This window comes from Bos indicus, chromosome 19 (assembly GCF_029378745.1).
Source record: "Bos indicus isolate NIAB-ARS_2022 breed Sahiwal x Tharparkar chromosome 19, NIAB-ARS_B.indTharparkar_mat_pri_1.0, whole genome shotgun sequence".
Taxonomy (NCBI): domain Eukaryota; kingdom Metazoa; phylum Chordata; class Mammalia; order Artiodactyla; family Bovidae; genus Bos; species Bos indicus.
The window spans coordinates 42059188-42084390 of NC_091778.1; the positions used below are offsets into that span (position 1 = coordinate 42059188).

Below are 25203 nucleotides of genomic sequence, written 5' to 3' on the forward strand. Positions count from 1 at the left end.
GCATTTAAAAAATAATGGCTGTGGGACTTCCCTGGTTGTCCAGAGGCTCAATACAAGGGGCTCAGGTTTGATTCCTAGTCAGGGAACTAGATCCCACCTGCTGCAACTAAAGATCCTGCATCCTACAATTAAGAACCAGTGCAGCACCACCCCACACCCCCGCCCCCCCCAAAAAATCATGTCTATGTGGAGAAGTAGGGCACTGAAAGTAGTTCAGTCTATTTTACGTTGAAAGAGGCTCAGAGAGTTTCGGTGACATGCCCAATGCCTACTGGAAACGGAAGACAAGGACCCTGACCACATGCCACCTTCTTAAATAAACTAGGAAAACAATCAAACATCAGTGTTTTCTGCATGATCACTCTGACAGGAAAGAAGTTTAATTTGATTTTCCTGCCCTGTGGTTAAAAGCTGCCAAATCCCATCTTAGTTTCTGCCTGTTGCTCTAGCATTGCATGGGCAGGCTCAGTCTAGATAGACTTGTTTTCCCTGCCATCTCCAGCTTAGCAAAGGAACCACTTCCATTTAAGAGACTTTAATACCAGAGCAATCTTGATCTAGCCGTTTACCACCCACATTAACCACTCCTCTGCCCAGTTTTGACAATGTACTAAAAAAGATACCAAGTTTGTTGGGGCTGACCTGGTTGAAGTTCTTAGCCCTACAATACCCTACACCCAGAATATATTATTTAAAAAAAACTGTTTTTGAAAATTTAGCTGTGCTGGGTCTTCACTGCGGTGCACAGGCTCTGGAGTGCGCGGGCTCAGTAGTTGCCGTGAGGGCTTGTTGCCCCAGGGCATGTGGGCCCTGTTTGCTGACCAGGGATTGAACTTGTGTCCCCTGCTTTGGAAGGTGGATTCTTAACTGCTGGACCACTACCAGAAGTCCCTGATAAATTAGTTTTTGATTCAGAAAGAAACAGGAGAAAGATTTCATGTGTTTTAAAGAAAAAACAGATACCAACGGGGTGTTCCCAGCTTTGTTTCCTTTCCTCCTCACTCTCAGGCAGCTGGACAAAGTCATAGTCACTGTGGGCTGTGAGCTCAGTCGCAGTGAATTCACTATAAATCAAGTCTTGTCTATATAGACAAGCTATCTACATGTAAGTAAAGGGTTTACCTTTACTTGGACTTTTTTTTTTTTCAGTGTAAAACTTTTTTCTCATATGTGAATGTAGAAATTTACTACTTTTGGGGTTGAAAACCATGTGACATGACTACAATATAAGGAAACGAATTTTCTCAAGTGTCTTGTGCAAATGAACTTACAGTAGTTTACGTACTTTGGTGAGACAGGACCTTATCTGCATAAGCAAATTCATTAACAGCTGTGAAAGGCCACTCCATATTGTCCCTACATTATAATAACAAAATTATAAGCTTGCCTTGCATAAGAATACTTAGTGCATTAAAAACACTGAGACTCTTTTTTCCATTTTTTTATTACATTTGGACCTTTAAGAAACATATACCATCAGTTATACCACTATTCAGTAAAAATCTATTCTAGTTTTTAGAACGCATATGTGTCACAAACTATCTTGCTTCTAGTCTCTAAGACTTTACTAAGAGTTTATCAAAAAGGTTGGCTCTGACCTATGGGATCCTGAGCCTTGAGGTTTTAAATGTTTTGATTATTGTAAAACAACTTCCAGTGGATGAACCTTAATTCCCAGCTGTTTTCTTTCTAGAATGGGCTAATCATTTTGAAGTTACATATTCCTTTACAAGAATATTTACTTCCTTCAGTTTTCTGATCTATTCTGTCTTTGGAAAACTCAGGGAAAAAAAGTATTTTTCCCCCTGTACAATAAAGATGAGTTCTCACCAGAACATATCCAATATTAATGATAACAAAAGGCAGTATAGATAAGTGTATATGTGCCATGTTCACTTTAATGACTATTCATAAGCCAGTAACTAACTATGGAGACTATTTCTGGATCAATACAATCCAAGTGTGGTTGTAGGTACACTCAACACATTAACACAACTCTTGGTATCTGACACTGATGAAAAATAAAAAAGGGTAGGTGAACAAACACATACTCATACATTATTACGTTCTCCAGAAGCTGTTCTTTGTGGAAGGAAACAAGAAAGGGGACCTTCAGGAAGCTATTGACGGGGACTGGGAAGGCTTAAAGCTATGGCTTTGGTAAGCACCCAAGTGAGCTGTAGGAAGGCATTTGTACAAGTAGATTCTGCAGCATCAAAGGATAATTCTCTAAAAGAGGTGGGCATTTTCTCAGTTAATCTAAATTCTGAGGCTCTCAGCAGTTGAGGGCTAGAAACAAGATCCAAAGAACCATCTTTGCAACCGCTTACGAAAGGTGACTGTGCCATTCAGCTCGTGATGCTAAATGGTCCAAAAGCCTTTGGTGGTGTGATATGGACAAGAACAATATTAATACACAAACCACATAACACCATTAAAACTCAAAAAACATTTTTTCATTTAAAAAAGTTACTTAGAACACATAGAACAAGGCAGCATTCATTCCTTTTTCTCGCCCGCGGGTGCGGGGTCTGTCGGCGGCTCCTCCACGGCGGCGCTGTTGCTCTCTGAGCCAGTGTTGCTGTCGCTGGTGCCTTCCTCTGCCAGACTGTCCACCCCTTCCTGCCCACTCTCCTTGTCCTCAGGAGTAGACGTGCCTTCTTCACCATTCTGTTGGCTTTCTGTCGTATCTTCAAGGTGTGTCTCCTCTGTAATCACACATTTGTCACTGTTAGTTCCCAGACAAAAACGTACTCTTCTGTGCTGACAGTCCAGAGCCGCAGCATCCAATGATAAGGCAGCTGCTCAGTACAACTGAAAACACATACCAAGCCCTGAGACGGGCTAGTGTGACCAAGGAACTTTCAGCATGTTTAAAACAAATTGGAATTTGGAAAAAAAAAAAAAAAATCTACTTTTTAACTGTAAATTTTGAATCTAAATACAAATCAAGTATTTCTGCTGAAAATTTAGCTTCCAAATTTCAATGTGCTTTAAGTCTAAAGTGCACACTGGTGTTTGAAGAGTTATGAAAATTAATTTCATTTAAATTTCATTAAAAGGAGTCGGTAGCAGAACATTTCTAATTACACAGGGACATATTTCTTTGGACAATGCTGCGTGAAGTACTTGGATTTAATGAGTGAGAAAGCAGGTAAGGAAATGGTATAAGACTGATAAAGTATTTTGTTATAAGTCATGGTAGGCTGTTTTCTGTTATTGCTCCAATAGTCTGAAATGATTTTCTTCAGTTTTTTTTTTTTTCTTCAGCTAGGAAGATAAAAATTTGAGTAAAGACCTATGGTGGTGGTGTTTTAGTCACTAAGTTGTGTCTGACTCTCTGTGACCCCATGTACTGCAGTCTGCCAGTCTCTTCTGTCCAGAGGACTTCTCAGGCAAGAATACTGGAATGGGTTGCCATTTCCTTCTCCAGGGGATCTTCCTGACCCAGCAATCGAACCCAGGTCTCCTGCTTGGCAGGAGGATTCTTTACCACTGAGCCACCTGGGAAGCCCAAAGACTACAGGCACCCTCTCCTGCAGGCGTACTCTATTCACAGATGACAGAATAGCGGCAGGGGACTGAGCAGTGTCCCAGCTGCCAAGGGAGTGAAGGAACCATGCTGTCGTTCTCATGCTCTCGCTTTAACCACAAAACGTGTTCATGCTCCAAATTTGTTAAGATAAAAAACACGTTCACACAAAACAGAAAAAGATTCAGATAATTAAACTTAAAATCTGACTATCTGAAATGTTAATATGCTGATACATTCTGTAGAAATATCTGGTAAAGATAGCTAGCATATTCCACTTCATGTTTTCCAGATGTCAAATCAGAAGCTGTCAGCAGAGCACCCAGGGTGACTCTGGGCCCTCTCAGCCCTTGTAATGACAGTCCAGGGAGCTTTTGGTTGTGTTTCCCATGCTTCCAGCTCAGTTCTGTTTACTATCCAGCGCACTGGGCAGGGTCAAAACAGCGTGCAGGGCGATCCCAAGATTTCAACCAATAATTGATTTAATCAGTACTTCACGTAAGCTTTACATGTTATTGTTTGCCTTGAGGCAGCTTTTAGTCAGGAAAATCAGTAGAACTGGAAGTATGAATTTTTCTAGGATGGAATCAATCAATACTTTCTGTAAAGACTAGATAGAAAATTTTCAGGTTTTTTGAGTCAGGCTGTCTCAGTTGCAACTACTCAACTACACTGCTGGAGCCCCAAGGCAGCCACAGATAATGTGTAAACAAACGGTTCCAATAAAACTTTATTTATAAAAATAGGTGGCAGGCAGGATTTGGCCTGCAGGTTTTATTTGCCCACCTCTGTTCTAGGACACCAAAGAGGACTGATCTTAAGGGCAAGGACCACATGCTGTTTAAACAATTTTAGCAATAAAGGTTAAAATACTGAGTGCCAATACCATGTCAAAGCCAGTAATGATGATTTTATGTACATCTGCTTCTTTATCCTTGGGAACTCAATTTCAAGAGGTGGGTGCTAGAATATTTACAAAGGAGGAAACTGAAATTAACTTACCTAGACTGAAGGTCACAGTGCTAGCATGGGGTGAAACAGTACCCAGATCTGTGGGCCCTCCAGGCCAGCACCCTTAACCATTAAACCACTACATTCAGTACTTTATATCCCAAGTCAGGGAATGATATGACTCAATCTGGGCAAATACCCAAGACCTCAAACAGCCAGACTAAAGGCAACACATCACTGCTATTTTGTACCAATACCAACACTTTAAGTGAATCTATTATAAGAGATTAAGATTTGGGAAGAAAGAATGCGCATGTAATATGGAGAATAATTCAAGAGGCAAGATTAACAGGACCTCCAGAAAGCACTGAGAAAGGAAAGTCAGAATTAAAGACAGCTGTAAAAGCCCTCAACATTTACTCTGTAATCACCTGGCAGGCTACCTGTCTCCATCGGCATGCTCTCGTCCTCCTTCTTGTCTTCGGTCTTGCTTGCTGCTGGCTCCTCCTCAGGGATGATACTGCTCTGGCTGCGCTCGGCTTGCTCTGCTGCCTCTTTTTCCCTTTCCTCCTGCCTTTTTCGAGCCTGCTCCTCAGCTTGTGCAATTTCAGCCGCAATTTTTTCCATATCCACTTCTACTTTCAAACCACACAACTAGTAGTCAGAAAACAAAACACTCTCTTAGTCATGTTCTTTTCTTACAATCTCTGAATCAGAGAACTTATTTCACAAGTGGGTTTTCTTGGCTAAGAACTATATTCATATATACGGCAGGAAAAAAACCAAGCTCCTGTGTCTACAGGAAGGTTGCCCTAGCAGCCATGTAGTACCAAGTGTTTACGAATAGTTGGTGAAGCAACGCTGAAAGCACTGGCTTATACTCAAAGCTTCTATTTTATATTTCAGGCTGCCAAACACTATGTTTACTTGTTTTCATGTGAAGTGCGAACTGTGAGCTACAGCTCATGAAGACATTTGATGAATAAGTTGCAATGAAAATAATTCACAAGTGTATGAGAGTTTAAAATATCAGAGGGTTCTAGAGTCTCAGGCCTAGTTCACTGAACGTGTATACTATACAATGTTTCAAACCTATTGCAACGTTGCCAGAAAATGGAAATTATTTTATAAAGTAAAGATCTTACCAGCTACAGCAAAGTTAACCCTGTTTCAAAGTGAATGACACTACATAAAAACACTATTTTGGAAAAAAGAATGAAAAAAAAAAAAAAAGAATCTATACACAGCGATACAAGTATAGTTAACACATTAAATCCATACCCTTTTAAGCTCATTGTTAAATGAGTCTGTGCTTTCCAGGAATTTCCTCTTCTTTTCTTGGTGTCGCTCCTCTATTTGAAGAAGTTCAGCTTCTAATTTTCGCTGTAAAAGATAAGATCAGGTTTTGTTATTTACTATTAAATTATCTTCTCTAAAGCTAATGTCAAACACAGAAAATATGTCTCTTTTTTTTAATGGTCCACACTTTTTCACAGTGTGATAAGTGTTTTGCTTTTTTAATTTAACTTATTATATAATGTGCTAAAATTTAAAAAATGTAAAAAGGCAGCACAGAGAGAATGACTCATTAACAAGAGTAAGTTAGACAATACTGTCAGCTCTCAGCAATGTTTTGGAAGAAAAATATTTAGTATGCTAGTAAAAGTTGATAGGATGTCTCAAAATTCTTAACAAATACACTTTCTGTCAAAAGGCTCCCTGTTACAGTTTTAATGACAAACTTACTAAATCTCTGGGAAGGGTTTACTCCCTCCAGCCTCTTCCCTGAATCAGGAATAGGTTAGAGAGGACATAAATATTTAACAGGCACACTCATGCATGGTATACAATCAGGGTACCGGGCACCTACGGCACAGGCCCATCTTACTGTAACAAATGTTTCTGTCTTTACCTGATGAACCATTAAGGACTGGACCTGTCGTTTAAGAACCTGCATTCTAGCTGTCGTGACAACTGACCGAACGTCTGGCACCACACTCTCGCTAAGGATTTCACTGATGAGGCGGTGGTTTCTCTGGAAACGGGCAGTGGCTGTATGCTTCATTGAAAAGCCATCATCATAATCTGGAATAAACAACATGATCTGGAAATCAGGTCGCCAATTACCATCATCAGGAGAGTGTAACAATGTTAACAGTTACCACGGAGCCATGGTCCTCACTGGTCTAATAAGTGGGTTTAAAGGGCATCAAAGGAGCACCAGGGCAGTCACTTGATAAAAACCATACAGAGGATACAATGAGTTCACCGGCCAAGACGTTGGTTTTGCTCACAAAATCTTTTAAGTGAGGATGTGCATCTGATATTTGGCCGGAACTCAAATGAGATACAACTAAGTGTCTCTGGCCCGGAAATCAACTCGAAGGCTGCACGTGCTGGCAGTACAGACTCTGCCAAGCACCTCACTCTGGATAGTAATTCAAAGCTCTTACAACTGATGCTGCACAGGAACTTTCTGGTGTCTCTGTCACTACAGCACTTCAAAGTAAGGAAAACGCCCACTGCAGAAAAGACATCACCTCTAGTAACAGCAGTTTCCCAGATGGGCATATACATATTTTATCAGATGAAAATAACACTAAGGCCTTAAAAAATGTTTAGTTCTAAATTTCACTTTTAATTTTTATCAATTTATACATGTATACATTTGTTATCAGTGTATAAAGGTATCACACATTATTTCTATTCACTCAAGTTCATATACATTTAGTATGGGTCTAGTTTACAAGCCTATTTTTAGTAGCTATTACCTTTGCTCTTACACTATTACACTTTGCCTAAGTGGGTCTTAGGAAGCACCACTACGAACAAAGCTAGTGGAGCTGATGGAATTCCAGTTGAGCTAGTTCAAATCCTCAAAGATGATGCTGTGAAAGTGCTGCACTCAATATGCCAGCAAATTTGGAAAACTCAGCAGTGGCCACAGGACTGGAAAAGGTCAGTTTTCATTCCAATCCCAAAGAAAGGCAATGCCAAAGAATGCTCAAACTACCGCACAATTGCACTCATCTCACATGCTAGTAAAGTAATGCCCCAAATTCTCCAAGCCAGGCTTCAGCAATATGTGAACCATGAACGTCCAGATGTTCAAGCTGGTTTTACGAAAGGCAGAGGAACCAGAGATCAAATTGCCAACATCTGTTGGATCATCAAAAAAGCAAGAGAGTGCCAGAAAAACATCTATTTCTGCTTTATGACTATGCCAAAGCCTTTGACTGTGTGGATCACAACAAACTGTGGAAAATTCTTAAAGAGATGGGAATACCAGAGCACCTGACCTGCCTCCTGAGAAATCTGTATGCAGGTCAGGAAGCAACAGTAAGAACTGGACATGGAACAACAGACTGGTTCCAAATAGGAAAAGGAGTATGTCAAGGCTGTATATTGTCACCCTGCTTATTTAACTTATATGCAGAGTACATCATGAGAAATGCTGGGCTGGATGAAGCACAAGCTGGAATCAAGACTGCCAGGAGAAATATCAATAACCTCAGATATGCAGATGACACCACCCTTATGGCAGAAAGCAAAGAAGAACTAAGGAGCCTCTTGATGAAAAGTGAAAGAGGAGAGTGAAAAAGTTGGCTTAAAACTCAACATTTAGAAAACGAAGATCATGGCATCCGGTCCCATCATTTCATGGCAAATAGATGGGGAAATGTGGCAACAGCGGCAGATGTCATTTTTTGGGGCTCCAAAATCACTGCAGATGGTGACTGCAGCCATGAAATTAAAGACGCTTACTCCTTGGAAGAAAAGTTATGACCAATCTAGACAGCATATTCGGAGAAGGCAATGGCACCCCACTCCAGTACTCTTGCCTGGAAAATCCCATGGATGGAGAAGCCTGGTAGGCTGCAGTCCAGGGGGTCGCTAAGAGTCAGACACGACTGAGCGACTTCACTTTCACTTTTCACTTTCATGCATTGGAGAAGGAAATGGCAACCCACTCCAGTGTTCTTGCCTGGAGAATCCCAGGGAAGGGGGAGCCTGGGGGGCTGCCGTCCATGGGGTCACACAGAGTCGGACACGACTGAAGTGACTTAGCAGCAGCAGCAGCAGACAGCATATTAAAAAGCAGAGATGTTACTTTGCCAACAAAGGTCTGTCTAGTCAAGGCTATGGTTTTTCCAGTAGTCATGTATGGATGTGAGAGTTGGACTATAAAGAAAGCTGAGCAATGAAGAACTGATGCTTTTGAACTGTGGTGTTGGAGAAGACTCTTGAGAGTCTCTTGGACTCTGATCTCTCAAGGAGATCAAACCAGTCCATCCTAAAAGAAATCAGTCCTGAATATTCATTGGAAGGACTGATGTTGAAGCTGAAACTCCAATACTTTGGCCACCTGATGCGAAGAACTGACTCACTGGAAAAGACCCTGATGCTGGGAAAGATTGAAGGTGGGAGGAGAAGGGGATGACAGAAGATGAGATGGGTGGATGGGATCACCTACTCAATGGACATGAGTTTGAGTAAACTCCAGGATTTAGTGATGGACAGGGAGGCCTGGCATGCTGCAGTCCACGGGGTCACAAAGAGTTGGACACAACTGAGTGACTGAACTGAACTGAACCTTTGCTCTTATCACTACCAGTTTTTGACATATCTGCTAACAACATGTGCTATTATTTGTTAATATTTTTATTTAAATCAACTAACTTTTAAAATTACTGGAACAAAAGCTACCATTAAAAAATTCTGTGACTTTTTTTACTTCTTAAGGGAAAGTTTTTCATATTCACACTTAGGATTATGTACATTTGTGCTAAGTTATCCATCTAGGTTTCCTTTTTATTACTGTTCTTCTTTCATATGTCCCTAGTGTTGATCACTGGTAAATAAAGTCTTAGCAATATGGGCTTGTCTTTCCTTTTTTAAAAAATGTATTATTTTTTGGCCATGCTGAACAGCACGTGGGATCTTAGTTCCCTGAACAGAGCTCGAACTCACACCCCTTGCATTGGGAGGGCACAGACTTAACCAAGGAAGTCTGCACCTGTCTTTCCTTGCACTTGAGTTGGCTGATTCATTTTTGGGTAAGGGGAATGTAGGTTTGCTGCTGCTAAGTCGCTTCAGTTGTGTTTGACTCTGTGCGACCCCATAGACGGCAGCCCACCAGGCTCCCCCGTCCCTGGGATTCTCCAGGCAAGTTCCTTCTCCAATGCATGAAAGTGAAAAGTGAAAGTGATGTCGCTCAGTCCTGCCTGACTCTTAGCGACCCCATGGACTGCAGCCCACCAGGCTCCTCCATCCATAGGATTTTCCAGGCAAGAGTACTGGAGTGGGGTGCCACTGCCTTCTCCGAGGGTAGGTTTATATTTTCTAATTCACCAGGTATTTACTTTATCTCATGAATATTCTCTTTCTAAAAAAAGAAAGCCTTCACTACCTTGTGAGGATAACCGCCTATGTCCTGTAGGCTTGTAGGTCTCTGTTAGAGTGAGCAGCTGCTGTACTTGTGGACCTTCTGCCTTCCTCTTGGTTTTATGTACATTTCCACCCCCAAGTCTTCCTCTTTCTACTCTGTTCTGAGGGATAAAGTCCAAAGTCTAAAGTCATCCTTATCCTGGCATCTTGTTACTGTCCTTTCTTACTGCCAGCTCTAGTTCTAATACCCTATTTTCAACTTAAAACACATAATGGGCAGAAGCTGAGAAACAGAGAAGGGTTCTCTTTTCAAGACTATTCCTTAGTGACTCTCTTTCAGTCCCTGTCCACGTTCATGCTGTTTGTCGCTTCACCTAGTGAAAACTTCATCTGATTCCTACTTATGGCTTCTACGTTGCAAGTCTTTGTTCCCACTTATTACTGACCTCCCATCCTTCCAATTATTTGTAAACTGGATCTCGTCGATTTGTTTAGTTCTGTGCTTTTTTCTTGCATTAATCATTCAATCTGAGCAATTAACAGTTTGCACGTGCTTGTGTGTCTGTAGCACTGCTGACTCTGCTTAATATGCTTTATTGTCTCTACTCCCTATTCTAGTCTCTATGTTTATTAGATTTGTATTTATGAGGATATTTGTCAATATTCCAGTCCTTTCTTTTAAAAACTCATTTTTGGTTTTCTCTCCAAGTATTTAAGTTTATTCATGTCTTTAGGTGGTATTAGTGCTTCTTTTCCTAAAGGTCTCTTCTTTAAGGCCCTATAAGCTTCTTCTTTGTTATTACTACTTTAAAATGGGATCTTAAATTATTTTACTAATGTTTCTGTTGCTTGCAGCTAGAGCTTCCAACCTCTTCCACATCACAGCAGCACATGAGGAAAATGGTTTGTATAGCATGCGTGCTATGTGGATGAGTATACTCATAGCTGGAGGTGGCTAGCTCTGAAGCTCCTTGCAGCCTCAGACCCCGCCTCGCTGCAGAGAAGCAGAAGTGCACAAGCACACCTGCAAACTCTTCGTGGGAGGCCAATTAGGAAGCTCTGTTCCACGTGCACGTGTGTGTGTGTGTAACACTTGTAGGTGTGCACCCTCGGAGGGCTTCTTAGGTGGCTCAGTGGTAAAGAACCTCCCTGCCACGCAGAGATGTGGGTTTGATCCCTGGGTCAGGAAGATCCCCTGGAGGAAATGGCAACCCACTCCAGTATTCTTGCCTGGGAAATCCCATGGACAGAGTCTGGCGGGCTACAGTCCATGGGGTTGCAAAAGATCCAACGTGACTTGGCGACTAAGCAGTAAAGCACCCTTATAAGTTTGGTGACTGAGCAATAAAGCATCCTTGTAAGTATCATTATCAGTTGTACTTATAAATTCTAGTTGGATTTCTGAATTAACTAGAGCTCAAAATGTCTCTTCCCACTCATTAACTTTCTCACTTAAGAGCCTTTAACTCAGCTGATTTAAGGAACCAATAACAATAACCTGAAGGCATTTAACTTTTAAAAGCAGCTGAGGTAAAATTCTGATTATAACTAAAAAAACCTTTCATGCATTCTGAGTACAAAGATTTTGATAAACAATAGGTAGTTTTTGCTATTGTCTGCACTAAAAAGGGTATTTCTTTTTCTTTGGGAAATTTACACACAAATCTTAATCAAAATAATTATTTAAAATATTGAAATGGCACTGAAATTGTGCTGTTTTCCATTTCGGATAGGAAACAAAACTTCAACTTAAAGAGATTTCTCCTATTTTAATTCTCAGAGAAAGCATAAACAAAGCCCCACTTTTTTTTTTTACCATCTGGGTCTTCAGCAGGCTGAATGCTCATGTAAGGTTCTCCTTTCTCCATGCGAGACTGTCTCTGTCGACTTTCTTCCTCTAAAGCAGCTTCTGCACGACTTTTTGCATTTATGTAAGCAAGGTACGCGGGGGAATTATGGTAGGCCTTCATAGATTCATTGTATTCTATCTGAAATTCAAATGTTTCTCTGTTTTAGAATTAATATTTTGCAGGTTATAATGAATACTTACATTATCTCATTTGAACATCAAAAGACAGGATAACTATCTCCTTCTTACAGACAAGGACTCTGAAGTCTAGAGAAATTGAGTGACTTGACCCAGGCAGATGAAGCCTCAGCTGTCTGATTAGATTGTATGTTTCTTTTATAAGTAACAACAAAGTGTTTACGAACTTTACCTGGTACCTGTCCCACCGTAGTTTCCATCCTACCTTTTCTGCTTCGTATTCGTTTAAATATTCTTGTTTTTCTTCATCAGTGAGATCTCGCCACATGCCACCAATAATCTTGCCAATCTCCCACAACTTTAGGTCAGGGTTGGAAGCCTTTACTTGGTCCCAGACCTTGAAAAGGAAACAGTTCAGATTTTAGTATTGATGCCTAAAAATACAGACTTTTACAAATACTTTTTAATATAGAAACCTTTACTTTAATCGTCAATAAAGGCACAAGGAATAGTATCAAAACCCATGTTCCAATCAGCCTGCTGCAACAATTATCAAAGGTCCGCTGGGTTACTTTAAGGCAGATTTCAGAGACCTCCAAACACTATAGACACTTATGATGAGATAACTCTACACAGTCTGTCTTTCTAAAAATTCACAAGTTTAGAAGGAATGAGGTTACTGTGCGTAATACAACATAACATATTGTCAAATTACACATATAGTAATTATGACCAAAAATTTCAAAATTTCTAAGTAGTGGTGAAATAGGTAAATGCTCATCTTTAATAAAGATATCAGCTATACTTGTTATTTTGAGAGTAATGGAGGTTCATCATCTGTTCCACCCACCAAAAAAAAAAAATTCAAGAAAAGTATGAAGAAAATAAAAGTACCATAAGTTGATTGTTTAGAGATAACCATTGTCTTCTAGGCTTTTTTAAAAAAATTCAAACTAACATGTATTTCCTATTATTTTTATAAAAATAAGATACCAGTACTTGTAGTCTTGCATTCCTTTTTTTCACCTGTTTCTCATGTCATTAAATATTCTCCAAAAGACTACACAATGTTGGCTACACAACTTTATCTTAAGTATTTAAGCTGTTTATTGTATACACATATATATTATTGTTATTTTGGGGTCATGCTGGGTCTTCACTGCTGTGCAGGCTCTCTCTAGTTGCACTGAGAGGGGGTACTTTCTAGCTGCAGCGCGCGGGCTTCTCGTGGTGGTGACTTCTCCCGTTGTGGAGCACAGGCTCCAGGCACGTGTGCTTCCGCAGTTGCTGCTCGGTGGCATGTGGGATCTTTCCGGACCAGGGCTCGAACCCTTGTCCCCTGCCCTGGTAGGCAGATTCTCAACCACTAGAACACAAGGGAAGCCCTTACCTGTTTATTAAATCACTTTCTTGTTGGATTTTAGTTCTGGAATTTCGAAATCATAACTAATATCTTTAACAACTGCAATCCTGTATCCTCTCCTCTGACTATACACAAAACAGCCAGCTAAGTCCATTGACCCTTGATGTAAAGCAAAGAGCAAAGACTGTAGTCCTCATTCCCTTCTGGCTCCAGGGCACCTACCTTTCTGCTGTACCTCATGTAGGGCATCAGCGGCTTATCTGGTGGCTTTGGGGGTTTTGGAATCGTGATACCAGAGGACGCCTAGAAAAGAGTTAAATACATTCATTACTCAATTGCTAGAAGTTCACCAGCAAACTGAAAAGAGAGTCCCTTTAAAAATTCTAATGCGCCTTTCTTCTACTCGTCCATGGATACAAGATTCCTATATTTTCTCCACTGAAAATAGCTATCACTGCAAATTCAGAAACGTTCACATCAAAAGAAAATAAAGAAAATGACTTTAAGCACAGAGCTTTTTAATATGTTACTTAGCAGTTTATTGCCACTGCTTTGACAACCTGGCTGTAAGAACAAATAAAATATTACACAATTATCCATACAGCAAAAATATATGGTTATACATCAGATGTCCCACATTTAGGACATTACCTGGCATCCTTTTATTTTGCTTAATTTACCATTACATATACAGTCAACACTTGATTATCTCACCAGAAGCTGAACCCGATCAGCACTTACCACATCTCACACTGCCTACTGGGGACTATTTACTATTTGTACCATCTCAGGAACACGTTTCCACATGAACACCTGCCACCACCACAAAACCTACTCCCTAGATTCAAAAATGAAAAACAAACTAACAAAAAACCTTCTTACTCCTTTGTTATCACTAGAGATTTTATTTTTCTTTTACCCATATCTAGTTTTTGTTTTAAATAAAGGAGATTAGGAAGTGTGCACTGAAGTCATGTCTTTTTTGTACTCCTAGTCACAGCAGAGGAGTGAACAAGTTTACCAGGAACAGAGAAATGATAGAAACAGGGCCTGATTAAGTTATTTTGAGACCATATGTTAAGAAACTCCACTTAATTTTTTAAAAATGCTGATTTTTGTGGGGGAAGACAGAGAAAAAAGAAATGGGAAACAGAAGGTGAGGAGACTGAAAAATAGTTTAAAAAGGTAAAGACGAAAGTGGGTGAGAGAAGGCAAAAGGGCAAGAAATAGAGGAGATGAGCTCTTTCTAAAGGCTAAGTCCAGGCAGGAGACCAGGCAGCCCGTGGGCACCCCCCACACCTCCAGTACAGGAAAGCTGCTTCTGAACCTACTCACATCTCTGCACACCCTGCTGCATTTGATCAAGGGCCCAGCATCAAATCATGGCTGAATTACATTTGTTTCCCCCACATTTCTGGAAGACTCCTGATATTGATTTTCCTGCCAGGCTGGGAAGGAAGAAGGCTTCCTTCTAATTATCAAAAGATAGGAATCAACAAATCTTTATAAGAAAACTAAGGTGACATTTTGCTCCCTTGCCCTTATGTGTTCTTGTGGTAAAACCAGAGGGAACCCCCCCCCCCCCGCAATTCTCAGCTGAGACCCCAAGTCTAACCTTATTTTTCATCGAAGGGCTCAGGGAAGAGTGTGCCTGTACCCCTTCCACCACTTTCAAACAATGTTTCTTCTTCCTGCGAGGAGGGTCTCCCTCTAGCCCTATATACTTGTCAGTAACTCTGCTTCTTCATACATGAACTTATAAGAAAGCATTTCATCTCTGCAGCAGTATTCCTCTCTCTCCACATCGCCCACGTATTCTTACCACACAGGATGCTGATGCCTGTGTAGACAAACCCTGCTTTTAGCCAGCAGTGGTCAGCAGGGTGAAATGAGACGTGGGGGATGGAAGCTGTCAACAGCGGCGGTACGAATAGCCAACAGGAGATCTGTCTTAGGGCTGCAGGAGTTTTCTGGTGGGTGGGTGTGGATTTCTACAAAGCTAACCTTCTGTCATGAGTTCAGAGCAAGAAACACACAAAAGTCTGATTCTTCATACATAAAGTTACTAGAAAGCACTTCCAACTTGCGGCCAACACAAACCTTCAGAATTTCATGAAGTGGGTTCCAAATGAATTAAAACACTAAAAACAAATTACAATAATATTTGCTCCTTGATATTTTTCAAAGAGCTGCATTTTATAACAATGAATTTGCTTCTTTTTTTTCTCCCAAAGGAAGGTACCTGGATTGTCTGCATGTTGAGGTCATATTTTCATTACACTGACCAGTCAGTTTACAAATACAAACAGAACTAAACCAAAACAATAACAACAAAGTTAAATTCTAGCTGGTTTTCATGACATTAAAGGTTAATATCACTCAACAGTCTTAATTCATTAACCATCTCAAACGGACATCTTTCTAAAATGACTCAAACATTACTTTTCCCCCCACCAAAAAAAAAGCAGTTTGCACTGTACATAATTATAACCACTGCTTTGCTATAATCCCCTGGCTTGAGGTATGAAAAACTGTCGGTTCCTTTATTAAATGACCTGATAGTTATGATTTTGGAAGGCATGTCTCCTTTTTCAGCTGTTTCCTTCCTTGCTGCTGTCAGGAAACCTACCTCCAGCAGCAACTGTCCCCCTCTCCAAATGGCAATGAGTCGGGAGAAGACAACTAATTATGCCAGTTAAAACTGCTTACAACAGAGGAAGGTCCCCTGTGAATAATAAAGTCTATGGTTTTGTGAAATTTTGGCTACTTGAGAGATTTGTGTTATTTCTTCCCAATTTTCAGCTGCTTCTCTGGTAAGATCTTACCCAAGGTTTTCTTCTGGGATGAAATTCCCATTAAAGCACAGAAATGAACTGTTCTTAACATTCTGTCTCAATCTGTTTTCACATAGGTACTTAAGAGAATGTTAATCAGCATCTGATGAAGAACTGACCAGAAGTGAATTCCACTTCATAGTTACCATAAGCACTCCAAAAGGTTTCAACATGCTTATATATATAAAGTGTTTATTGTCTGAAAACTCTTCAGGTTTACTGAAGTCATCGGGAAAACCACATGTTCGTAGATCCTATGGGAAGCTACTCCACAGGGTGTCATCAAATCATTCCTTCAAATCAACGACTTAAGGTGATTTGCAGACAATAATACCAGAGAAGCTCCGCCACAAAGTAACACATAAATGGGGTCATATTAAAATAACACTTTTATAAAGGTCAAAATCAGATCTATTGAGTCCTAACAGAGCTTAAATTGGATATACAGACAAAAAGAAAAAGGTAGTTTAAAATTTTAGGCATAATTTTTGTAAAGAATGATTACCTGAGAGGTCACTAAAAGTTGAAGGATTAACACAGGCTAAAAGCCTCCACATTTCCTAGTCCCTTCAGTTCAAGTCTACATACCACCTGGATTATACTTCAATATGGTGTTGAGAGGACAATAATACAAATAAAACAACTATAAAGAACCAGAACATCAACATTTCCATGTCCAACAGCCTTCCCATACTAATCTACCCTAAAGCTAGTGCTTACTCCAAATACTGGGTTCCAACGTCCCCAGGAAGGAATGGGGAGAAACAGATAACTGCCCAAGACCCTGAGACAGCAACTGTACTTTCCTATTCCTGGTACGTCTCCACTGAATGATACGGCTTTATTAACAAAGGATTCCCAGCTACATCCTGGTTGAGAATGAAATGCCTACAGAAAATAAAATACAAATTATTCTAATATTACCGTTACCACCATTACTTTTCCATCAACATAGATAATCAAGAGCTGACTGTATAGAGCTATTAAAATGTAATCATTCTTTTGATTATTACCCATGAATAATTTTCTGTATTAACATAAACAATCCAAAATTGATTCTGCCCCTTAATTAAATTAAAATGTTCTTTATCATTTGATAACTTTGCCACCCATTACACTTGTCAAACAACACATTCAGGCCAGGGAAAAACAAGTACCGATGCACATAAAAACTGTATGCATTGTAAAATGCATACATACACACACTTTGTCAGAATTCTTTTCAGATACCATGAAATATGCATGGCACGTACAACTTGATATGCTTATGAAGTACAAATTATGCAGAAACAATGAAATATTTAGACAAACAAAACCTATCAAGCTAAGCAATATGCTTACCAAGATAGACATATAGTTTGGTAGTTACAAGCTTTCTGCTCTAGCTTGACTACAGGGTGAGAGGGCTTTTTTGAAGTCACACTAAATGAATTATTTTTGAATACAGCAAACAAAAATCAGGTATTAAAAAGTTTACAGCCATTCTGGGTTGTATAAATTCTTACCAATACCACATTCCAATGTATGTAGGCATTTGGCTTTTGGATTTATTTATCTATTTTTGGTAAATCATTTTTATAGTTATTTGTTTTTTGGGTACCTTAAATTTCCTTAAATGAAGTTAAAGATAATTTTAAAATAAAAAGTCTGAAGTTAAAAAAAAAAGTTTGAAGTACATCATCCAATTTTGGTATCTCAGGCTGATTATTTAAGTGAAACATCTAAGTTTCAGAAATCATATCCTTTACCCTCTGAACTATAAATGTACTTCTGGTTGTAGATATGTATAGTCTGGTAACTCAAAGTAATTTCCTTCAGCTTTCATTCTGCAATTCTTTGAATTGGCACAAGTATCTTTTTAACTAGAAAGAAACGAATCTCAGTTACGTCAACTGTTAAATCCAAAAGACAAATAATTGTGTGCAGCAGTTCAAACTGGTAGGATAGCCCAAAAAGGCCACGTCTATAAGCCCAGTCTCTATTAAGAAAATAGTTATTGAACCTAATGCCAAATACCTTAAATGAAAGATACTCTTCGCCTCAAAAAGGGCATCTTAACCATAGGAAATCCTAGGTTTGTCTACATAGAGTACTAGCATTAAGTGCCCAAGGCTTTATCTCTACCAATCACCAAACAGAATGGATTCTCCTTCTCTTCTATATACATATCCAGATCTTACTATTTTTTTTTTGTTTGTTTTTCAGTATAAGATTGTACAATGAATATTTAAAATAATCTGAAAGCCAGGTTAAATTTTTTTTTAAATGGCTGTGCTGATGATTCAAAAGGACCTAAACCTGAAGGCATTTCTGGTCAATTCCAGTTGTTTGCTGGATGCTGTAAGAGTTGATTCTCCTACCGTGACCCGGCTGTTGGTGCCCGGGTTCCCTCCCAGCCTGTAGTTGTTGTAGGCGAGATGACTGTATGGATTGTATCCCACAAACCCTGGTGTGCTGGGCATTTGCTGATGGAAACAAATGAGACAAAAACACGAATGAGAAATGAGCTCAAACGAGGAAAACACAGAAATGAAAAATGATCTGCATATGGCATGCAAAAGCAACCTGAATTTAAACAAGCAATGATGTGTTGTAATTGTTCTTTTTTTTCATTGAAAAACCAGTCTGCAAGTGGTTTTTGTTTTTTTTTTGTCTCTTTCTGTCTCTTTGCAGGGGCCAGTGGTGTTTGTATGTGTGAATGCGTGTTTGTCTTTCAGGATAAGCAATACACTGAAGTGTCTCGAACATTCAGGATCACTTTATGGTCAATATATGAAATAACAACTTAGCGATATATGTCTGAGATTAAAGCTTGAAATGTGATAAACTGGGAGTCTGAAAACACTTTACATGCAAAACAAAACATGATTTATTTGACAGTCATGTGAATGCCACCAATGCACTTATCTACCAAAAACAAAAACAAGAAATGGATTGCTTCCAAAGACAGCTTTAAATCATTTTATATAGTGTGAGAAATGAGAAGAGATTCAAATCAGGAAGCCAGAAGTCATCAATAGAAAAAAACATATGTGGGATTCAATGGATGTCACATACATGATTTCAAAACAAAGACTTGTAAGAAATGCATGGATTTCATTCTGGGGGTACTGTCTGATCTTTTTAACCCAGTCATTTTAAAGGCTTTCTCTTCCATCTCTTCTTTGATCCATCTTCCACAGGTCAATCACGAACAATTTCTGCATTTAGTTTTAATGTGAACTACTTCTCTAGTAGACAGACTTGAACTTTTTTTCCTCATCTGATTTCCTGATAGCCCTAGCTCTTTCCAACCACAATTGCTTGTTGGAGCAACAGAATTTTCAGCTTTTGTAAATTATGTGTTGATGTGATCACAAATGGGCTCTTATATAGCAGTGCCCTTCGTGGTTAATAAAATGACATCCAATGTTCATGAGAATCAGAATATAGTGCATAAAAGGGATGTAGCAAAGAGAGACCAAAAGTAAAGTATTTGACCTAATGAAATTCAATCAAAACAAGTGACAGTAATTTCATTTTAACATGCAATTAATACCAATGCTGAATTGTATAATGTAAAATAAACAACACATCCCAACTAAGCTGTAGCTATTATCAACACAATTTTCTAAAACATGCCACTGCACATATCCTTAGTGTCCAAAAAAGAGACATTCAAGCAGATCAATCATTTGATATTCTTTACAAGAGAACAAGTGATCAATTTCTAGTCTATGTAGTTATAGAAGACGCAAATCAAGCATATATAAGTAGGCAAAACACAGATGAAGTATCAAAGGCACAAAAGAAGTGTATATTACTTGGAGTGGTGGTACATTTGGGTGGTAGTGGTGGGTGGAGGTGGTGGTGGTGGTGATGGTGGTGGAAGAAGAAATGGAAATAAAATAAAGGAGGATAACTCATTTAATATCCATTCTGTTGGATGTACTAACCCCTAGTCTTCTGTATATTATGTGTAATGTAAAATTATAATGGTACAGAAGTATGATTAAAGAAAGGTAAAAATATCCCTTTCTACATTTAAGAAATCATAGGGTTGGTTTCTGAGCTATTTCTATTATCTCAAAAAAATTAATGTCTTCAAGATAATATACGCTGTTAGAGGCAGTATTTGCGTCAAAATGACACCTTCAAAGACTGCATACGCAATGATAATCACTGTTCAATATTATGAGGCAATAATGTAAGAAAATTAAGTAAGGGAACTTAAAAAAAAATTCAAACTAAAACACTGCAATTATACCATTTCCAAAAATGAAGTACATGGTTAGCTCTTTGAGGTCAGGAATCTCAATTGTTCAACTCCACCTGTATAGCCACTAGCAGAGTGCCAAGGAGATGGAAGTAAGAAATGTTCTTTAAGAAAGGAAATAAACCGAACACAGGACTTTACGATCTACTGGAAGTAACTTTAGAAACTGTACGTTATATAAAGTTGAGATGTGATATAGTATTCCTTTTTAAAAGCATCTTACTAAGGAAAAACAAATTGTTGATAAACTGAAACATACAGCAGAAGGTTAGTAAATAAAAGTTTATCTAGTGGAGAAAACAAAGTTATACAAGGCCCTAATTAGTAAGCTAGCCTGAAATTTAGGGGTAGGGAGAATGGAAGGAGGGCTAACAGCTTTAGTTAACTTCTTTTGTAGGATATGGTCAATGTTAACAGTGTTTTTTGTTTTTAAATAAAAAAATAACAAGGAGTCCATTTCAGCAAGGCTTGAAGAGTTACTGTTAAATCTGTTTTGTGGACTGGGCAATTATTTTACATGCTGACCAAGCTGGGCCAGAGCTTGCTTGATGAAAAAAACTAGTTCACTATTATTTATACACTTTGAAACATATCAAGTCTCAATCCAATAAAATATTATTTATGGCATAAAACTCAATAGCAGGATCTGACCCACAGATAATGAAATCCTTACTTGAACAGCTTGAAAATAAAGATTTACAATAAGGTAGTATAGAACTGGAAGCTTTATTGTTTGATTTAATGTGAAAATTATATACAGATAGGAAGAGAAAAATGTAACCAATTGAAGGTTAGGTTTAAAAACAATAAATGCCAGAATGAGCATTTTTTTCATATTAGCTTTCAAGAATCTTAATAGAGATGAACAAGAAAAGTGTTAAACTTGCCACTTATTTCTAATTAAAAGAAGAACTGAGCATAGGAGGTTGGCATTTCAGTAGTATGTTTCTTTAAATGTTGGGGTTGGTTCAAGGTAAGACGCAGAGTTATTTTATTTAGTAGGAAGTGCTGTTTTTTAGCTGAATTTTTCATCCTGTTGCTGTGATGACTGAGTGACTGTCACTGGAAGACATCTGGGTTTTTGTATCAAGGCCAGACTCGGCTATTACATTAACAAGAAAATTAAAACTTACTGTTGCAGGAGCTGGGGTGGGAGGTGGGGCATAAGATGGTCTTTCTGTTTGAAAGAAAATAAATAACTTCTTGTAAACAACTGAGATATAATACTATGCAACAAAACTACCAATGGTCCTGTTTTGAAGAAAAAAAAATGAGAGTATTTTGGAATTCCCATTTGCTAGGGCATTCGTCTCTTATTAATATAGATTGATAAATATAAAAAATGAAACTTACTTGACATTTTGGAAGATTAAGTTCTCAGTTCCTTAAGAATGAATCTGAGACACTAAAATAAAAAAAAGGAAAAAAAAAAGAAAAATAAAGATAATCAAAACTCAGCAAGCATAAGAGAATGTTTTTCTAAAGAATAGGGTAGTTTGATATTTCTTTGTAAAATTACATTATCTTCTAGTAATCAAGCCTTTTAAATATTTTCCTAGTTCTTTAGGTCACTTAGTTGATCAGAATTAAATGACTATGAGAGGGGATATTAAAAGTAAAATTAGACATGTACTTGCAAGCTTTTTTGTTTTGTTTTTTGATTCTGAGCCACCTCTTGTATGGAAAACGTCTCGCTGATGCCATGTAAACGTTTAGTCAAACTGGTAAAAACAGAGTGACCAAAGAATATGATGTATTATTGGGGCCTACCTCAACAAGGCCTACCAGACACCGACAGCTCCCTGATCAGCCACAGCCCTGCCTTCCTTTTAGGATAACTTCTTTCTAGTAAAACAGCATTTTACTCCTGAAGGCAGTGGAAAAGGTAACTGGTGTGACAATAAACTTCACATTCTCTTATAGTGGTAAAGGGAGCTTCCCTGGTGGCTCAGCGGTAAAAGAACCCGCCTGCCAATGCAGAAGACCTGAGTTCAGTCCCTGGGTTGGGAAGATCCCCTGGAGAAGGAAATGGGAACCCACTCCAGTATTCTCGCCTGGGGAATCCCATGGAGAGAGGAGCCTGGTAGCCTATAGTCCATGGGGTCACAAGAGTCAGACACAACTGAGTGACTAAAAAACAACAACATAATGGTAAATAGCTTCATAACCGCTGGGAATAAATTTCCAGAGTCTACTGGAAAAAACTCTTATTGATCTTCCTTAGCTCAACTCAAAATACATCTCCTCAATGGAGATTTCTGGACATATCTGTACAAAATTAAATGTTTCCTCATTTGTACTCCAATTTACACAGATCAGTGATATCATATTACACCTGCTAAATGGGGGCTGAATGGAGACAGGGACCAGCTAATTCATTATTGCTGTCCCAGTACCTAGCTCAATTCTTACCAATTCAGTCCCAGTAACACTAGCTCAGGACATGACCACACACACGTGAACTTGTTCCTTACCTCACTATACACTACACACAGTGTGTACAAAGAGACGAACATTCATTTTCATAAAAAAGGCAAATAACTTCTATGACTACTAGAGTGTTTTCATCCAACATTATGAGAAACAAAACGTGATTTTTTTTTTTTTTGCTCCTGTTTTGTATTTTAAGGGCATTTCTGGAGCATTATGAGTAAGAGGCCTGGTGTGGAAAGGAAGAAATCATTTATTTTCTCAATGGCCCAACCTGGGTCTCCATTCTCTCCTTAAGGTACAGGCAGGAAACCAGTCTGGTGCAGATTTCCTTCCTGCTCAAGCTTGGGTGGGCTGTCAACATCCAGTAGGCCTTGCTGCGGGGGGCCCTGATAATAACTGCCACAAGCTCCCAGGTGTGTCACATTTTATTGTTAATACTTTAAAATTACTGATCTCTTTTGCTATACCATAAATTTCAAGAGTGATCTCGTACATTTGTCCACCACTGTATGCATCTCCGGTGCCTGGCATAAAATCCTGGAGAAGTTATTTGGTGAATACCTTATACGGGACAGGTTTACTACTTTAACACCATCTGGTTTAACAGTCACACTACCAACGAGATGTGTACTGCTACTGCCATTTTACAGAGGGAAAAAAGGAGTCTCGTTCAGTGTAAGTAACTTGACTCAAGACACAGAGTCAGTAAGTGTCCGAGATGGGTTTCAAACCCAGGCCAAACTGTTGCCGAGCTTTCGCTTTTCACTCCAAGCCACACCGTGAGTCCTCAGATAGCTGCCTGGACAAGGGGAATCCACCTTCCCGGGGTTGAGGACCACGGGCGTAGCTTTCCCCAAGGGCTTCCTCTGAGATCGATTCGTTTAGGTTTGATGTGAAGGTGCACTTTACCAGCTACTCTACTGAAGAGGAGCATGCAGAAGCGCTTTGACCACTTCCGCGGGGTTAGTGGAAGGGGCACTTCTGGCCGCCCAAGAGGAGCCCCAGACGGGACTCTCTCCCCACCCTCGCTCCGCTAGGCCTCAAAGAGGCCGCAACCGGCCCCCGGCCCTGGTCCCGCGGCCAAGTCTGAACCCCAGCAACCCTCAGCAACCCCAGCCAAGCCGGGACCCCACGCCTTTCCACCCTCCCGACCCAGTCGGGCCCAGTCGGAAACACTCACCCGCGGGCAGAAAAAGCGCCCGCAGCTCCGGCCTCGCTTCCCTTTGTCCCGCGCACGCCCCGCCCCTCGCGTCCCGAGCTTCCGCGCTCGCACTTTCAACACTCTCCTTAATTCCTTTCCGGGCCCCAACCGACTCTCTTCAGAAAAATAAACGTTCTATTGGGGACGCGGTGGTGTTTAGGACAGTCAAGGATTTTTTCCAGGCTCCATACGTTCCTCAAAACTCCCCGAATGTCAGTACTTTGCCAGCCGGGCGCCGATTCGTCACTCCGGAGAGGGAGGAGGGGGCCCGACCGAGGGTAGGCCTGGACCGCGCGGCCCCCAAGGAGCCGGAGCGGGGACGGGTGACGCGGCGGGAGGTGCGAGGCTGAGCCGAGGGGAGGTGGGAGCTCGGCCTCAGCTTCCCCGCGCGGGGCCGGAAGGCGGCGGGAAGCGCGCCCAGTCGTGAGTCCCGGAACCACTGTGGCCGCGCGGCCCGCGCACCACCCCGGCCGGACTCAGGCCGCGCACGCCCCGCGTCTCTGCCCCCGAGAGTTTCTGGTTTTTTTTCCTTCCGGTCTTTTTCTTTCCTCTTTCTCTGGGAGCTGGAGTGTATATACTTTAGCAAGCCGAGGATGGAGGCGTGGAGAGCCGGGTTTACAGTTTCCGTCCTCCTGCGCGCCTCCCAGGGCTTCCTGCCTTAACCGCGGGCAAAAGCTTTGGCGAAAGCAGCACAGATCTTTCCAGTTGTTCCCAAGCGCAAGGCTGGTGTAATTGTCACAGTTTTCTGAGCCAAGGCCCGGAGATGTAAATCTCCTTGCCCCAGGTTATGTGTCCCAGGCAGCGCCGGGCAAGGGGTCTATGTCCCAAAGCGCCTTGGCTTATTCGGTTTCCTCTTCCAGGAACGATAGTTCTTCACTTTTGGGCTTAAACTCATCTGTCTTTCCGGATCCAGCTCAAATTCTGTCTCTGATGCCCTCCGGGAACTCCCCGCCTCACGCGCCCCTCCTCCCCCCGAATTTCTTCTTTTGAACGCCCAAGATTCTTTGATAACTATTATGGCCTTTACCTAATACATTGTATCAGATAGTGTTTGTTATTTTCAGTACTCTATGAGAGCCTTGAAAGCAAAAGTTCAGCCGTCTGCATTGGCCATCTTCCTATAGCCAGTGTCCAGTAAGGCCTTGAACCATTGTAAGAAGCTCAGTAAATGTATATTGAGGCAGGCTACGGTCTAGTCCAGGACTCTTTTCACTAAATCATGACTACGTTGATGTACTAGATAGCAGCCTCTCCTTGGA

General features: G+C 40.3%; 1 protein-coding gene across 4 annotated transcripts; it reads right to left on the reverse strand.

The window, feature by feature from the left end:
- Positions 1 to 2434: 2434 nt before the first annotated feature.
- SMARCE1 (SWI/SNF related BAF chromatin remodeling complex subunit E1) lies at positions 2435 to 24056 on the reverse strand. 4 transcript variants are annotated; one of them, XM_019981818.2, is made up of 11 exons: positions 23924 to 24056; positions 21664 to 21715; positions 21444 to 21487; positions 18416 to 18520; positions 13444 to 13524; positions 12124 to 12255; positions 11688 to 11859; positions 6396 to 6568; positions 5765 to 5866; positions 4927 to 5137; positions 2435 to 2708 (listed from the first exon to the last, which is right to left on the reverse strand). In XM_019981818.2, exons 2-11 carry the CDS (start codon positions 21668 to 21670, stop codon positions 2500 to 2502), a joined length of 1236 nt encoding a protein of 411 aa, XP_019837377.1. In that variant the 5' UTR covers positions 21671 to 21715; positions 23924 to 24056; the 3' UTR covers positions 2435 to 2499. The 4 variants fall into 4 exon arrangements, with proteins under 4 accessions (XP_019837377.1, XP_019837376.1, XP_070629538.1 ...); XM_019981817.2 differs by having other exon boundaries at positions 4915 to 5137; XM_070773437.1 differs by lacking the exon at positions 18416 to 18520.
- Between the last annotated feature and the right edge of the window lie 1147 nt (positions 24057 to 25203).